The sequence below is a fragment of the Grammomys surdaster genome, unplaced genomic scaffold, assembly GCF_004785775.1.
Source record: "Grammomys surdaster isolate TR1022 unplaced genomic scaffold, NIH_TR_1.0 212, whole genome shotgun sequence".
In the NCBI taxonomy this organism is placed as follows: domain Eukaryota; kingdom Metazoa; phylum Chordata; class Mammalia; order Rodentia; family Muridae; genus Grammomys; species Grammomys surdaster.
In genome coordinates, this window is record NW_021604657.1 from 7,192,274 (window position 1) to 7,209,837 (window position 17,564).

The 17,564-nt window shown below is 45.9% G+C and overlaps 1 protein-coding gene and 1 long non-coding RNA gene across 2 annotated transcripts; both read left to right on the forward strand.

Moving 5' to 3' along the window:
* The first annotated feature begins 5,587 nt into the window (after window positions 1–5,587).
* On the forward strand, window positions 5,588–7,991 carry Rhob (ras homolog family member B). Its single transcript, XM_028772212.1, has one exon. It carries the CDS (start codon window positions 5,979–5,981, stop codon window positions 6,567–6,569), a length of 591 nt encoding a protein of 196 aa, XP_028628045.1. The 5' UTR covers window positions 5,588–5,978; the 3' UTR covers window positions 6,570–7,991.
* A 731-nt stretch (window positions 7,992–8,722) lies between these two features.
* LOC114624993 lies at window positions 8,723–13,718 on the forward strand. Its single transcript, XR_003711992.1, has 3 exons — window positions 8,723–8,756; window positions 13,498–13,569; window positions 13,698–13,718. It is a non-coding gene; the product is annotated as an uncharacterized LOC114624993 (long non-coding RNA).
* The last annotated feature ends 3,846 nt before the right edge of the window (window positions 13,719–17,564 follow it).

Below are 17,564 nucleotides of genomic sequence, written 5' to 3' on the forward strand. Positions count from 1 at the left end.
CTCTGACAGAATGCCTGTGGAGACGTGAGATTCCTATATGTTAATTTTTTGTGTTGTTTTTTTTTTAATAAGTAATGAAACCTACAAAGACCTACAAGGAATGACTTGTTGGGCTTCAGACCAAGGAAGTGAAAGGGTTAAAAAAGTGACTCTTGGCTTTTGACATGAGGCTCCTTCTTTTATACTACGGATTGACTACTTATGTTTCTGTAGCTTTGGCTGGAATTATTAAATGTGTGTTCAAATGCAGCTAACACCCCCGAACCTACAAGGGCCTGCTGAGTGGATTTCGTAATGATGCACTTGTGTAACAGCAAGTCCTCTGACCTTCTTTCCTCTCTGTCCTCTCAGTCCCCACATGGAAAGCTCAGACTCTTCTGTCATCGGGTCAACCTCACCCTTGGAAAGAGGAACATGTTTGCTTCTGCCTATGGCTGTTGCTCTCCCTTACCATCAAACAGCTTTGGCTGGAAACTTTATACAAAATCTACACAGCAAATATCTCAAATGTTCCATTTGCCACCCCGCCCCCACCCCAGGAAAAATAGTCTCACGCTCTTCAAGGTCTGGTTCAAAAGTTTTATTTACTGTCTGTTCTTTATTTACATATCTGTACTATCACCCAAGACAATGTGTGTGTTTACATTTTCTAATGTCTCAGTTGATTGTTACCTTCATGTCCCAACCCCCACCCTGCCAATCTATGCGTATTAAATCAAAATGGGTAAGGCAGAGGTTCATAGAGGACTTCCGGGGAACAATTTACATCCAAAGTTCGGGTTTTGTTTTTTTCCTAAAATTGAGCTTGGACAAAGATATTGGACTTTGCTATTCTCTCTCTCTTTCTCCCTCCCTCTCTCCCTTCCTCCCTCCTGCTCCCCTTTCCTCCTCCCTGTCCCTTACACACACACACACACACACACACACACACACACACACACAAATTTCCCTCTATTCTCTTAAGGTTTGCTGAAGTACACAGCACGACACAGCTCAATAGAAGAAATGAACATATAGATTTAGTTTGCATGTGTGGGGTGTACTGGAGGGCGACTACCCAGGACCCCAGGAAAGATTTAGAGGTCTATAAACCTTCACAAGCAGGGAAGGTAGATAGTTTGGGGGAGAAGAGACAAAAAAGCCTGATCTGCTGAAAAAAAAAATTAGAAAAGAAAATTAGACAAAATGCAAAATAGCTAAACCACCTCCACTGTCCAGACTAGGGGGAGGGAACCAATGAAAAGGATGGGGGTGGGGCATGGTGGAATAGGCTTCTAATCCCAGCTACTTGGAATGCTGAGAGAAGAAGCTTTGGAATTTGAGGCCAGCCTGGGTAACATAAGAAGACCCTGTCTCAGGTTGGGGATACATCCCAGTTGGTAGATTGCTTGCCTAGCCTGCACACATCCTGGGCTTGATCCCCAGCACTACATAAAAATAGGTGTGGCAAGTTTAGGGCCAGCCTAGGCTACAGGGACCCTATCTGAAGAAAAATAAAACAGATTTTGTTTTACTTTAAAAATACACACACACACACACACACACACACACACACACACACACACACACATTGGAGGCTAGAGAGATGGCTCAGAAAATTAAGAACATTTGTTCAAAGGATCAGGGTTTGATTCCCAACACCACCTTGGCGATTCACAACCCTCCATAACTCCTGTTCCAGGTGATTCTATGCCCTCTTCTGACCTTTATGGGCATGTGTGATGCATAGACATACATGTAGGCAAAACAGTCATATACATAAAATAAATCTAAAGCACAATATGCATGTTTACACACACACACCACCATCTCCACCAGATAAGCAGCATGTGAATGTTTGAAGGGAGCTCCAGACAAGCTGTGACTGCTTGAAGATGGTGTCTTTAGAAGCCAGGATACCACTGAACCTTCAGGGATTTCTGAGCAACACTGTCCAATGCAAGCCACATGCTGACAAACTATCGTATTTACATTTCAAACTATCTTATTAAAATAGGCAGGGGGAGGCTGGAGAGATGGCTCAGTGGTTAAGAGCACTGACTGCTCTTCCAGAGGTCCTGAGTTCAATTCCCAGCAACCACATGGTGGCTCACAACCATCTGTAATGGAATCCAATGTTCTCTTCTGGTGTGTCTGAAAATCTTAAAAAAAAAAAAAAGTAAAACGGTAAAAGTAACTTATATACCGTGTCCAGATATATTTAACATTAAATCTCCACTCTGTCCAAAGTATTGCCACTTTGACATGTAATTTATGCAGCAGTGGCTAACGAGCTCTGATGCTGTGTACTGTACAGTTACAGCACATCTCCATTTGGTTACTAAGTTTTTGTTGAAAATAAAGTCTACTGTTAGATTTCATAAAATTTCCAGTAGAAAAGTAGATCCACCTCTCCAGTGTTTTACAAACAAACCTAATCCAAATATCAGGACCTTTTTATTTTCCTTATTTTTTTCCAACTAACTTTCTTTAAAAACTTTCTTTAAAAACAAACAGCAAACCAGAAAACAAACAAAAAACTTTAAGAAACTTTTTTTTTCATTTAATTTTTTAGGTGTTTTGCTTCCATGTATGTCTGTGTGAAAATATTGGATCCCCTGAAACTAGTATTACTGACAGTTGTGAGGTGTAATGTGGGGGCTGGGAGTTGAACCCTGGTCTTTCAGAAGAGCAGCTGGTGTTCTTAACCACAGAGCTATCTCTCCTGCCCTTAAAAAAAAAGTGTTACTTATCTACACTTTGTGTGTGTTGCCACACACACACACACACTAAATGTAAAAAAAAAAAATTGAAAAAATCTCAAAGAATCTTCTTGGTAAATGTTTTTTAGAGTTTTATATCTTGTAAACAGTTTTAAAATAAAAATATTGACAAAGGCCAATTTCAAGTGCTTTTTTTTTCTTATTTTTTAAAAGAAAAAAGTTATGGAGAGTGCCACAAGATGGCGCTAAAATGTATTGAAAATTCCAGTCTCTGGTCTAATCTAGTAAGGGTGTGATTTAGAGATGCCCCTGGGGGTGGGGGTACAGTAACAACAACAAAACCCACAAAACAAACAAAGGGCAGATGAATTGGATCGCAGACCAGAAATAGATTAGTCCCTTTCTGTTTGAAAGATAATTTCTGCTCTCATACTGGTATGAGTATGTTATCCATCATACACTGAATCTATAGATTAATGACTCTTGGGGAAGAATTAACTCTAGCCATTGCCTTGCAATGAAAGTGCATTTTCAAAGGTGTGGGGCTGGACAAGCGGGTCCTATAAAACCCTTCACCGAGTTTGGAAAAGTTAATCCTATGCAGTGAGGTCTCTGAAGACGCCAGTCCTCGAGAGGGCCAAGTGTTTTGAGTGTGAAAGGATGCCATCAAGAAGTCACTGGCTGGAGAATGAGATTTCTTTCCTTCTTTGGCATAATTTGTGCACTTTGTATTTTTAGCAGTTATTTCAATATAGAGATTTGAGCTTGGAACACCCTGTAGAATACGTCTGGAAATCAGGAAGCGAGTGGACTTGGTCCTGTTTCCTGATTCTTTGTATTTAAGGCTTTGAAAGAACCACATAGTACAAAGCTCTGTTTTATATTTTCTTAATATCTACAGCTGAAGGACAGAGCCAAGATTCCCAAGCTATATTAAGACCACAGAAAACGATGCTAACAATACAGCAGTCGAAGGTTTTAACTAAGAGGAGAAAAATATGTGTAGATACGACTTTTTTCCCCTAACAGGCATATGTAGTGTGTGTGTGTGTGTGTGTGTGTGTGTGTGTGTGTGTATCCAGACTGACTTCCTAAATCAATACAAACCAAACCATGTGACAGTTCCTTAGGTCTGAACTAAAGCAGAGAGAAACAATGCCTGGGCCCTGTAGTGGAGAGGATCCACAGTGCGGAACCTCAGCTCTCCTGGCACGGATGGAACATCATCACATGTGGCTTGATTACATCTGTACAGATACATAGAAACTGTAACATTGGAATTATATGTGAAAACATTGGCTGGCTATATGTGTTTGGTCAGGTTATAGCAGAATCTGGTGTTAAGAACTAAGAAGTCCCACTTTTGAGGAACTGGGTTAGCTCCCAAAGTCATTTGCTCCCCCCCTCTGTCACACTTTGTTCCCCAGACTGACCTCCAATCCCTAGATTCAGAAGATCAACTCCTGAGCCTCCTGTGTGGCTGGGTCTACAGGTGGGCAGGCCTACCACCACACCGACCAATTTTACTGATTCTTTTGAAGGGCCAGGTATAGTACTAGGTCTTCACTATGCTCATATGAGAGGAAATCTTAGCCCTCAGGCAACTGATAGTCCAGGGAGGGAAACAAAGAAATGGGCAATAACCTCATCATGACATGGTGGGTCATTGATAAAGCTCTTTCTTAGCTGGTACCCTTGGCCTAGCTCTCCATGAGGTACCCCAAGCAGCTGTATTAAGCCATTTTCTTTGCTCTTTTTTTTTCCCTTTGTTCAGTTTCTCTTTTGGGGGGAAGGCCCTCCTTGACTCCCTATGCTGCTTTCTGCCCTATTTCTTACTGACTCAGAGCTTTTAAGATAGGAGGAGGTGTCATCTCCTGCAGGATGGGGTAATTCATGAATTAAGACCTGGTGTATACCAAGAAACTATCCTCTGCACAGTAACCGTGTGCCCACCTCCAAGTCTCCTGTGAGGCTGCATGCCTACCTTCCCCAGCGTCAAGCTTTTCATCTGCTCGCTGAGAGTTGTTGGCATGGATGGGGTTTCTTGTACAGTGTACTTCAAGCTGTTCTCTGGCTTTAGCACTAGAATCAGATGTAATGTCGTAGAACTGGGTGAAGGTTGCCTTTCCAAGATGGTTTCTTTTTCAGTGGCGTGCCCTGCACCTCTCTTTCCTTTGTCCTACAGCTGTGCTTCTCCTCGATTCCTCCCCTTATCTTCTTCACCAGGAGACCTAAGTGCTGGCTTCGAGATAAGCCTAGAAGGGACTCACCCAGGCCCACACAAATTACTGTCAGCCTCTCTCTGTGAAAAGGCTGCCTCTGGGCAAGTGCCAGAGTTCGGCCCAGAGCAGAAGAGGGAGGTGTTAGTCACCTAAAGAAAGTAAGAAATAACGAAATCCTTGGCTAGGTAACAAAAACTTGCACGGGTGTCTGTTTAAGTGAAAACAAAACCACGTTAAAGGCGCCGCCCCTCCCCCAGGTTTGATCACCCAGAGTTCGCTCGGAAGCTAGGATAAATCTGAAGCCGTGGGAGCAGCCAACGCCCCACAAAAGTGTAGCTCATCTCGGAACTGCCCGCCCAGACCCGGAGGGCTCCAGGCTGCCTGCTCCACCGTGCCGAGCTCACAGAGGCTGCGACGAAGGCGGGGACCCGGCGGCCACACAACCCCACGGGGCTGGTCGCCGCGCAGACTCCACAGTCACCGCCTCTCCCAGCCCGGCGGACAGGGCGGTCAATCAAGCTGACGCGAGCCCGCCTTCGGACTGCAGCGGGCGGCCAATCGTAGCCAAGCTCCGCAGCGATGAGCTCAGCCCGATGGCTTCCCATTGGGTGGCTATATTAAGAAAGTGGCCGGACTCTTTAAATAGCGGGCGCTAGGGCCGCAGCCCGCATCTGCCACCGCAGTCCGGTTTACGTCGTTTGCGCCCCTGTACCCCTGTACCCTAGGTCTAGAGAGAACCCGCCTCGGGAAAGAATCTAGGCCGGGTCCGCAGTTGTCAGCCATCACTTCGCACAAAGCAGCGCAGTTCCGGGACCGCCGAGGACCACAGCACCGCCCGGCAGCAGCGGGACGACACTCCGCGCACCGTAGGCCCCTGCGCCCCTGCCGAGGCAGCCGGAGCGCCCCGAGAGAACGCGCCGCCGAGAGGTCCAGGTGCAGTTAGCGAGCCTAGCCCGCAGCGCGCGGCCGCGGGAGAGCGGGGAGCGGCAACCAGGGAGCCGGACGGCGGCGAGGCGCTCGCGGGCCCTTCCTGCTGCCGGCGCCCGGCGAGCTCATGGCGGCCATCCGCAAGAAGCTGGTGGTGGTGGGCGACGGCGCGTGCGGCAAGACGTGCCTGCTGATCGTGTTCAGTAAGGACGAGTTCCCGGAGGTGTACGTGCCCACCGTGTTCGAGAACTATGTGGCGGACATCGAGGTGGACGGCAAGCAGGTGGAGCTGGCATTGTGGGACACGGCGGGCCAGGAGGACTACGATCGTTTACGGCCGCTCTCCTACCCAGACACCGACGTCATCCTTATGTGCTTCTCGGTGGACAGCCCGGACTCTCTCGAGAACATCCCCGAGAAGTGGGTGCCCGAGGTAAAGCACTTCTGTCCTAATGTACCCATCATCCTGGTGGCCAACAAAAAAGACCTGCGCAGCGATGAGCATGTCCGCACGGAGCTGGCCCGCATGAAGCAGGAGCCAGTGCGCACGGATGACGGCCGCGCCATGGCGGTGCGCATCCAAGCCTATGACTACCTCGAGTGCTCGGCCAAGACCAAGGAGGGCGTGCGCGAGGTTTTCGAGACGGCCACGCGCGCCGCGCTGCAGAAGCGCTACGGATCCCAGAATGGCTGCATCAACTGCTGCAAGGTGCTATGAGGGCCGCGCCCTGCCTCACGCCCTTGCCAGCGTGGCTCCCCCCTCCTTGGCCCGGTCGCCCACGAACCAGGAGAAAGGGAGACCCAAGCCTCCCAAGGACACCACCAGACTGCCTGACATCTGCTGGTGGCTCTGGCTGGTCACGCTGAGAATTAGCGTGGGCACCGAGCCCCCCCTTTCCAGTGTCTGTGTGTGTCCAGCTGTGTGGCACAGGCCTGGGTGCCCTGCTGAGTGCCAAGGGGTTCCTGAGCATCCTTTTCTGAAGAGCCAGGCCTCAAAGTGTGGTTGTGTGTGTGTACGATTCCTTACACCCCCCCCACCCGACTCCTGCCCCACCCCCGCCTCTGGTTTCCCCAGGGGCACGCAGAGTGGTCGCGCCCCAGCAGATGTTCGCTTGTAACCAGCAAGCCACTACTGTTGCTCCATGTCTGTAACATAGACCCCTGGAATCACGGGAGGGGAGGGCTGGGGAGGATGGGGATGTTACATAAATACAGATTTTATTTTCGGAGGCAGAATGGTATTGTTTAGTGGTGGTGAGTGGTGTGACCAGGGCCCAAGAGCAACTCCTTTTCCAGGCTGGGTCAGGCGCCCACCCATCTAAGCATGAACTGGACTTGGCCATCTTTCCATACCCTGGGGAAGACATTTGCAACTGACTTGGGGTTGAGAGGAAGCAGCTCCCAGACAGTGTCTTCTGGACCAGCCTCCCAGCGAACCTCCTTTCCAGCCACCTCGGCAGAGGATCCAGGGTGTGCTATGGGGTCACTTTTGCCATAAGCGAACTTTGTGCCTGTCCTACAAGTGAACATTGTTCAGTCCAAGAGACTATTGTTACTGAATTTATTTAAAGGCTGAAGCTTTTTTGTTGTTGTTGTTGATGAAAGAATTCTTTGCACAATTGTCTCATTGTTTGATACCCAGTGCGCTTATCATTTGCATAAGACAGCATTCTGACCACACTTGTATGCTGTAACCTCATCTACTTCTGATTTTTTTTTTTAAAGCTATGGTGACTTTAAAGAGATTACAAAAAAACCAACTAGTTTTTGCTTTGTTTTCTTGAAAAAAGTGTCAAAAGTGTGAATTTTTTTTTTTTAATTTGTGTAGCATACGCACAGTTTTGGTAAAGGAAGGCAACACGTATTGAGGTCTATTTAAACCTCCCCCACCCTCACAAGACAAGTCTATGTGAAATTTTCTGTACATCCTATGTGCAGAGCAGAGAAAAGCCTTCCCCCTTACCCTCCCCCCCTTCCCAGCCCAGTGGTACTTCTAATAAATTGTCTTGGTTTTTTTTTTTTAAATAAACTGACAGATGACAAAGTGGTGAGCTTATGATGTTTACATAAAAGTTCTATAAGCTGTGTATACAGTTTTTTATGTAAAATATTAAAAGACTATGATGATGACATTTATAAATGGCTCTTGTGGCTTTTAATAGTGTTGTAGAAAATACCTGAATTGGGGGTAAGGGAGTTCTCATTGAGATCTTCTCTGGCAGTAACTACATCTCCTATATAGTAAACATGGTCAATGAACCTGGCACCTTTTAGGGGTTGGGTGACCCTGAGAGACCAGGTTATTCCTGTCACATTCCTGGAGGAGGATAAGCTTGACAATCAGACAGCCAGAGTGTACTAATTATTGTGAATTTAGTCCCCTTAGGTGAGGCCCAAGGGCTTGGTCTGACTTCATCTATAGGTCTTTAAAAAGTATCTGAAGTTTATTTTGAGCTGTTACTTCTCTCACTTTGACAACAAGAAACGTCATTTGTGAATGCTAAATGTAGATGACTTTTTAAAACATTTTAGGGAGTGGTTAATCGCTTGTGTGGCTGAGGCTAGGAATTAAGAGGTTGGGAATAGCCTGGTAGTGGTGGCAGATGCCTTCGATCCCAGCAGAGGCAGGGGACTCTGAGTTGGAGGCCAGCCTGGTCTAAGGAGTGGGTTCCAGGGCTATGCAGAGAAACCCTGTCTCAAAACAAAGGAATAGACAATACTCCCAGAAACTGAGTTGGTATCTCTGGGAAAGGGATGTGTGTGTGGAGCTCTTCAGCGGGAGCCTGGGGAGGGAGTTGAAATAAGAAGCTGGCTCTTTAATTGCAGAACTTTTGCCTGAATGTTTACAAAGGAACCCATGATGCCTTACTGTAAAGACCAGGAATGGCCCCGGGTGTTTTGAGAGGTAGGTACTAGTTTTAAGTACCCTTTAAGAGCTTTAAGAGCAGACCCGTTTTGTGATTCAATATTGAGGCCCCCTAATTTCAGACAGGCTTCCTTCTGCAGTGTACTCCAGCTAGACGGGCTGGTTTGCTCTTAGGAGACCACATTAAAACCCTGCTCTAGACCGGAGGGCTCAAACCTGCCAGCTCTGAGAAGCTTCCAAGGGAGCATGCCAACCTCTCCCATCTACTTCAGGAGTATGGTTTTGCTTTTGACAGCATTGCTTTCTGGGCTCTTCGCTGCCGAGTTGCCACCCTCATCATGCCCCACCCCCACCCCACCCCCTGGTTCCAAGCTGGGGAGGCCTCCTTTGAAGTTGCATGCTTCAAAGAGGAGGCTTCTGTTTCCCTGTCTTCCCTCAGACTCTGAAGCACTTTTGTGAGCTCAGAAAAACCTGTCTGCGGTGACCTTTCACCCAATTAAGCATTCAGGAACAGGGCCTCTAGCTCCGCAGAGCCAAGCAAGGCCCATAGGCCAACAGTAGAGGATTGTTTGAGCTCTGCCAGGAGTGCAGAGGCTGGGTCCTCCTTGGGTGGCTGCTTCTTTGAGTATAACTTACTCCTTCCCTGTCCCTTAACACCACTCACCTTTATCACACAGTCCGTTTCTTTTCATTTTAGAGACAAGTCTTTTCAATGAAAAACAGTGTTTACTTGCAGATTTCAGAGTCAGAGTCTTTCCGTACCAGGGAGTGCAGGAACTCTCTGTTGGGGAAGAGCTCAGGCTTGGGCCAAATGCCCAGAACTCAGCTCTGCAGCCAGCTGTCGGAGAGCCTGGAGACCCAGTCTCCTGAAAAGGCTCATTCTGGACTTCCTGCCAGTGCAGATCTGCCTGGTACCTAAAGCTGTTTTTCTGTGTTTGGGGGAAGACCAACAAGCAGATAAGGCATGGCAGCCCGAGTTACACTTGTTTTAAGATTCAGGGTGCTTACTGTAACATTCCTGCCAGAACGCACTCTTTTTGTTACACCAGGACCCAACTGGAAAATATAAAGATGAATTGCTGTAGGCTGGAAAATCAATTAGGAAAAAAAGGTAAAACATCTGGTGTTATTCTTAGGATATGAAAATTCATTTTGCACATTTAAAATAAATTTGTTGAGTTCATTTAACTGCCAGTTGAACTGTTTTGGGGGAAACTAGTGTGTGGTATGGGGGGAGTTTCATTGATCCTGGACATTTTACAGTATGGGGTGTTGTCTAGAATTCTTTAATCTTAATTTTAACTCAGTCTGGGTTGGAAGGTCTTTTCCACATGTATTTTAATGGGGATTTTAGAATTTGTGTGACAGGAATCATATGGCAAGCTGGTTAAAACACAGATCACTGCTAATGGTAGCCTCAGAGTTTCTTATCTAGTCAGTCTTAGTGGGGGTGTGAGAATGGGGGTTTCTGATAAAGTCCTAAGTGACAGTGATGCTGTGATCTCGGGGACTACACTTTGAGGATAAGTGGCTTAGACTAAGGGAGAGTGGGCATGTAGCTTCCAGATTAAAGTGGACCAACTTCTGCAGATGTTTGGTCCTGGGGTGGGGGGTGGGGAGGAAGGAGCACAAAGAGGAAACAAAACACCTATTTATTCTGTATCAGCATCTGCTTTGTTAGTCCCGTTGAGCCGGGAACAAAAGAGCAATGGGATGCTGTCCTTGCCCTTCAGGAACTAGGTCACAGCTTCTGACTCCAGCAATGGAGGCCAAGCCCTCACCGGGAGCGAGCATCCTTGGTAAGGGGAGGACAGGCTCAGGGCAACGGTTCTGACATTTATCTTGAACATTGGGAAAGATGTCACAGAGGAAGTCATTTGAGTGGGTGAAATGTGGGTGGAAGGAAGAGTGAGGGGGAGGGAGGGCAATGGGGCTATTAATGCTTTGATGACATGTATGGCTTCTCTTTGTCACTAAGTAGACGTGGCCTCTTTGCGGTGAGAACTGTGTGTACAGCCCCTCTGGCATATATTTCTTCAATCAAGTCTCCACTCTTCCCTCCCATCCACAGCTCAGGATTAGTCTGGCAGGCCAGGGAAGAAGGCAGTTACTGCTTATTTCAATGTTTTCTCTGTGTCTTCTAAGAATGTGGGGCAGACATGGGCCAGTTTTGAAAAAAACAAAAACAAAACAAAAAAACAACTGGTCTCCTGGGAGACAAACCCTTGGTTCAGTAAAGCAATGAATACTCAGACACACAGTGTGCCTCAGTTTCTCAGATATTAACCACATCCCTTGGTTCACCTTCAGGTTAGAGAAAGGACCTTGGGAACCAAATTATGTCCCCAACTCTCAACAGTCCACATAAGAGTCTAGAAGACTTAATTCATTCTTTCCTATTTATTCTTCCCCTGCCCTCTTGAGACAGGGTCTCATGTAGCCCAGGCTAGCCTTGATCCAGATCTACAGTGGAGGATCAGCTTGAAGTTCTTTTTCTTTTTTTTGTTTTGTTTTGTTTTGTTTTTCGAGACAGGGTTTTTCTGTGTAGCCCTGGCTGTCCTGGAACTCACTCTGTAGACCAGGCTGGCCTCGAACTCAGAAATCCACCTGCCTCTGCCTCCCAACTGCTGGGATTAAAAGCGTGAGCCACCACCGCCTGGCCAGCTTGAAGTTCTGATCCTCCTGCCTCTACCTTGTGAGTGTTGGGGTTACAGGTATGCATGTACTAACATGCCCTGCTCATACAGTGTTTGAACCCAAGGCCTTATGCATGCTAGGAAAGCACCCTACCAACCGAGCTACATCCATAGCCCATCTTGTTTAACCTTGCGGTCAACAAAATACTAGCTGAAAGACTCTGGGTTAAGCCCTTTGTGCGGGGTTGGCATGCAGTAGATAAATAGACTCCATCTCTCCTCCCATTAAGAATATTTCATCTAGTATTATGTCTAACCAAGCAACAATAATAATATTAGCCAGGATTGATTGATTATGCAGCAAGAATTATTCTAAGCCCTTTGTTTTGTGATTTTATTTAATTCTTAATATTGATATCTATGATCACATAGCAAATCATTCCAAAGCTCAGTGGCTTAGAAAACCATTTATTGCCTCAGAGTTTCTATAATTCAGGAATTCAGGCGCAGTTTGGCTGTGTTTTCTGGCTCAAGCTTTCTCACAAGGTGGAAATCAAGTGTGTTCATGATCACGAAAGTCCTAGAGATTGGAGCCTAAGGGCTGTCTGGCGTCAGGACAACAATCTGTGGTAGGATTATGATTTGAGAAAGGTCAAACTGGCTGGTTGAGGACAGGTGTGTGTGTGTGTGTACGTGTGTGTGTACGTGTGTGTGCATGTGTGCGCAAGATTTTGAAGAAGAGTTTGCCATGGTCAGCTAGAAATGAGGGAATGGACATTGGAAGATAAAGCAGATGGGAGACAGGAAGGAGAAACTGTCTTAGTGGAAGTCATCATGGCAACCTCAGGACCTTGACATAAGTAATTTTGAGAATATCAGTGCCATTATTTAAGCTACAAATAAAAAATGAGCAGATCTACATGAAAGGTTTAAGAAGGAAGTACTGAGTTTGGTTTTCTACATATTGCAAACTGGATATCTTTGGAAATGACCATTGCCCTTACTTCCTGTATCAGACTATGATTCCATGTTCAGGTCATAGAGAGAGGCCACAATTTTTGTGGATAAGAATAGAGTCTCTAAAGCAAAGACTTTATTGAATGTCCTAGTTAGGGTTTCTATTGTTGGAGTTAAAGTTGTGTGTCATCCCCTGCCTGTCCATAGGTTCTGAAGACTGAACCCAGGCCCTCATCATTGTACAGAAAGAACTTTACCAACTGTCTGTCTTCCTAGTTCTAGCATCATCATCATCATCATCATCATCATCATCATCATCCCCCCGCCCCCAACCAGGATCACTATTAGAACGGTGCTAGAGATTGAACCCAGGGCCTGATGCATGCATGCATGCTAAGAATGTGCTCTACATCTGAGCTACATCTCCAGACTAAATCAATTCTGTGTTAAGGCCAGGCTTTGCACACTGAGAATATCAATAAAGAAAAGGCCTTCTTCTCTGAAACCCCCACCCCCAGCCCAGCAAACGTGTATGATGTGATCAACCCAGCCAGGTCTCTGGGGAAGGTGGCAGAGTGCCTGAACCAGACAGTAGCAATGTGTCTACGGGGCTCAGAGCCATCTCCACAGAATCACCTGGGTGACTGCATGTACTCAGCTGTCACACCGTGGGCTTAGCATCTAGTTTCAGAGGAAGGTGGGCAAAGGTTTGGATTCTGGGTTGGAAGCTTGGCAGAACTAAGTCTTCCCGTTTCAGAAGGGCTGGGGAAGCAAGCCTCTGGCTTTAATGACTCATCCCTGCTTACCAACTGCAAGTTTGCTTCTCTCCTCAGTTCTGAAAAGGTAAGAAGCAAGTGTTACGACAAGCGAGTTTGATCGTCTCCATTTTGTTCCAGAGCTTATTTGACCTTTGGATAAACAACTAAAACCTTCTAGAAGCACCTCCAAGGGATGCAAGAACACATGTGTTATTTTAATAGCAAAAAACTTTTAAGTGGATCTCTGACAGTATACAAAGTATTATTTATATGAGCTCTTTAAAAAAAAAGCACTTGTAAAATATATACTCTTCAGTGACAGCCAAATATGGAAGTTGTGGATATGTGATCGCATACCCAGGCAGACTCTGTAAATGGGAGGAAGAGCCACTTGTGCCCCTTCTTTGCATTGTGCATTCCCGTGACTAGGAATTCCACCCAAGGATGTCTAGCGTTGTAGACCACACGGAGACCCAGTGAAGTAAAGAAGATAACCTGAACGTAAGTTAGCTGGCCTGGGTTCTCTCTGGGTTTAGTTGGGCCAGGGAGGAATTGTTCAAAGTCTTAACTGTATGAGTGACGGGAAAAAACTGTGAGGTATACTGATGGCTTCCTGTTGAATCCAACAGAATAACCAAAGGCAAAAATGCAGCAAACGCACAAGCAATTCGAAAGCCGAAAGAGGGGAAACCTGGCCGAGCAAGCCAAGCATTTTCTCCCAGGCTGCTGTGATCTGATACCTCTGGGTGACATATCGACCAAAAGTAAATGAAGAGCATTCAGAAGGATCAGCAGGATCATGAGTGGGGTGCAGGGAAGGCCTGTGATATCAGTGGCCGAGGTCACAGGCGAATGTCACCATTCCCTAACATTTCTATGTATCCCTTTCATCCTCAGCAGATGATGGGAGACATCCAAGCTCTTAGTCTTGGGCGGGGGCCTCAAGTAAGGGGCAGGAGAGTGGAGAAGGAGGGCACCTCCCTTCTTCTATATTCATGGGGAGCTCATTGTGATCCCTCATCTTCCATGGCAGCGTGGATAGTATTGGGTATCTGGAAAGCCAAAGCTCACAGGCAAAAGGCCTGCACCTTCTCTGTCACAGACAGCCTTGGCATTCTTGGGCTAGTGAGTGTGTGTGTAAGGTGTTGTCTTTGTGTATGTGTGTGTGTGAGGTGTATTCAGGTGAATGGGCCTCTCTGTGCACTTGTGGGAGCAGAGGTACGAAAAGGGTGCTGCTTATCAGATATGTTTATCTCTCTCTCCATTTTATTTGTTTTGTGGGTTCTTTTACAGACCCTAGAGCTTTTTTTTTTTTTTTTTCTGGCAGCCTGCAAGCCTCAGAGATTTAGGCTCCTCCTCTCAGTGCTGGGCTTTCAGGTATGTGTAGCCATGCCTGACTTGTAGGGTCAGAACTCCAGTCCTCCAGTGCCCTTAACTGCAGAGCCATCCGCCCTCCCTCCAGGGACAATTATTATTTTTTTTATACATTATTGCCTCAGCCTTTTTATTTGTAAAATAATTTCAAAGATTAACCATGATCACGGCACAGTGCCTGGTTCATTCGCAGTCCTCAAACAGCCTTGAGTACCAGCCTTTGAGTGGATTCCTCTCAGTAGCTTAAGTACAAAGTGGAAATGGGAGAGACTGTGTCATCACGAAAACTCTTGTTTATAGAAGACCTTTCTTTTGTTTTTATTTTGCTTTCCTTTTATGTAAAATAGATTTTCCCCCTCACATATTCTGATTATGGTTTTCCCTTCCTCTACTCCTAGATTCTGCCACCTCCCCTCCCATCCAGATGACTCCCTTTCTGTATCTCCTTAGGAAAAAAAATAGGCATTTACGGTATAATAAAAAAAATAGCAAAATAAAGTATAATAAGATAAAACAAAAACTATCCCATCAGCACTGGCTAGAGGGGCCCCTCAACCGTAACATCCTCGGAGAAGTGTGTGGTACACATTGTTTGACCGCCTCAGCATCTGGTGCAGGAGCCAACACATCACAGCTGCTTAGTGACCACATAGTCACCAACTCCTTCCTCGAGGTCAGGGGGCCTTTGATAAACCAGAGACCCTGAGAATTGCCTGGATGAATTTGGCAGCTTATGCAGGAAAGTAGTGCCTACCATTCAGGTCCCAGGGGAAGTGGTAGCAGAAATGGAATCCTTCCTGTGTGCAGTAGAAGGGTGCAGAGGTTTTTCTTCCTAAGAGCACAGTGCTCCTGAGTGCTCAGCAGAGGCTGCTCTGGCACGGTGCCAGTCCGTTGACTCATAACAAGGAACTCGGCAGGCCAGAGCACAAAGCAGCAGAGGCACTGGCCAGCCCCACCTGGATGACATAGTCATACACAGAAGGGGCATTGGTAACTTGCCAGGGTGGAGTGAGTGTCGGTAAAGATGTTAGGAGCCCTTAAGCAATCTAGAAATATACAGTATAAAGATTTATCTGTTAGTCTCATGTGAGCAAGATATATAGACGGACTAGGCTCCAAATATAGTTACATCTGTTAACTGAGAAAACAAGTTTCTGTCTCTTTGCAGCCCAGGAAAATCCTCAGACTCAACCAGAAAGAGTGGAAAGGAAAAAGTGAGGTGGCTTGGTCATTTGACCACCAGACTGTGAGTGTCAGAGCCCAGGGCTCTACTGCTGGGGAGTTCACTAAACCCAAGGCAATTGAGCTCACTAATCCTTTTAAGTCAGGACAGACTTGTTTGTCTAGCAGGGAGGGAGGAGCAAAGCTTCATTAGACTGCAAGAGTGGACAGGCTGAAGAAAATCTCTTTAGACAGGTTGGCTTCATGGTTTTTGTTTTAACTTTCTTGTCAATGAGTATTGAAAAAACTCATATCACCAGGTTAAAACACCAGGTGGAGGTGCAGGGTGAAAAGTCTTGCTCAAAGCCAATCCCCCCACCCCCACCGTGGCCACAATTTCAACCTTTTCAGAAAATTGTCCTTGCACTTGACTTTCTGGTTAATGCTTGTCCTCGATGAGATCTGGACTGTGTTTTTGCAAGGGTAGTCACTAGCCGGGGTACTTGACTGTTCCTGGTATACTTCAAAGGGTTTTTTGGGTTTGGTTTGGTTTGGTTTGGCTTCTTTCTAAGTGACTTTGAGATACTGTTAAATCAATCCAGTTGTTTTAGATTCCAAATTCTAAGAAATTAGAACATCATGAGGTGAGAAGGTTGCCCCGTGGTAGTTGGCTACAGAAGGCAGAGTTAGTTGGTCACTCTCCACCTTTGAAAGTGCAAAGTGTGACTTCAGGTTTGGGCTGGCAACAGATGTCTGGGAAGGCTACTTTAGCTGGGCTCTGACTCATCCTCTTCAAATCATACTGTGATTGGTCAGGTCTCTCCTTCACTAGACCAAGGGTCAAAATGCTATTTGAGTTTATTTTTATTTATTTATTTATTTATTTATTTATTTATTTATTTATTTATTTTCGAGACAGGGTTTCTCTGTGTAGCCCTGGATGTCCTGGAACTCACTCTGTAGACCAGGCTAGCTATTGGAGTTTAAAGTACAGAACTTGAGCTAGGTAGATATGAACTTTCTTCTCGGAAGTGTTGTCTGAGACTGTCAGATCCTGCTGGTTCAGAGCTATAGGACAGGTTGAGAACATCAGGAATGGGTCTAAGCCCACAGTTTGTAGCTCCCTCCTAAGGGCAGATCTACACATGAGGTTTGATTCCATTTCTACCTGGACTGTGGCACTCTGGTGACTAGGATGACTCCTGCTGTCTGTTGCTAGTCTAGTGGCTGGCCCAAGTGTGTATCAGATACTGTCCCTCGCCAATTTCCCAAAGTAAAGGTTCTTGTTTTTTTTCTATGACTCTCCTAGCTGATATCCCAGCCTTCATAGCAAAGCTTTCAGGAGATTTATGCTTGAAAATCACTCTAGCCTTCCTGGTCAGTGGATATGCCTGTGCGGTACACTATACCAGGTTCTACACACATGTATTATACACTACACCAGGCCTATGCACAGGAGGACAGCAGAGAGGACAGCTAACTTCCACCATCCCTAGGAATTCTTTGAGACAGAATCTTCTGAATATCTGGGGTCTTAATAAAAATAATAATAATAATAATAATAATAATAACAACAACAATATGTATATTAAGAATCTTGTATGGTTTTTTTCCTTGGAAAAAACATAAAATTTAGAGGGCAAGATTCTCTCTGTAGATAGTAGTTTTTTCTCTGGGGTTTTAGGGTTAAATTTCCGATGCTTCAGAACTTGGGACAACTATCAATTTCTATGGTAGCTTTCCTTGACCTTTCAAGGCTGGAGTGAGTTGGTCCAGTTTCTGTGGTTAATAGGGCAATACTATAGCCTGGGTAAGTTGTATGGCAAAAGGCCTCTGGTTCTGGAGGTTTAAGAATAAGAGGTACATTTTATGATGATTTTCTAGTCCCAAGAGGGCACAAGATATCACGTGGCAAGAGAAAGGAGAACATATATATATGTGCACACGCATATACATGTATG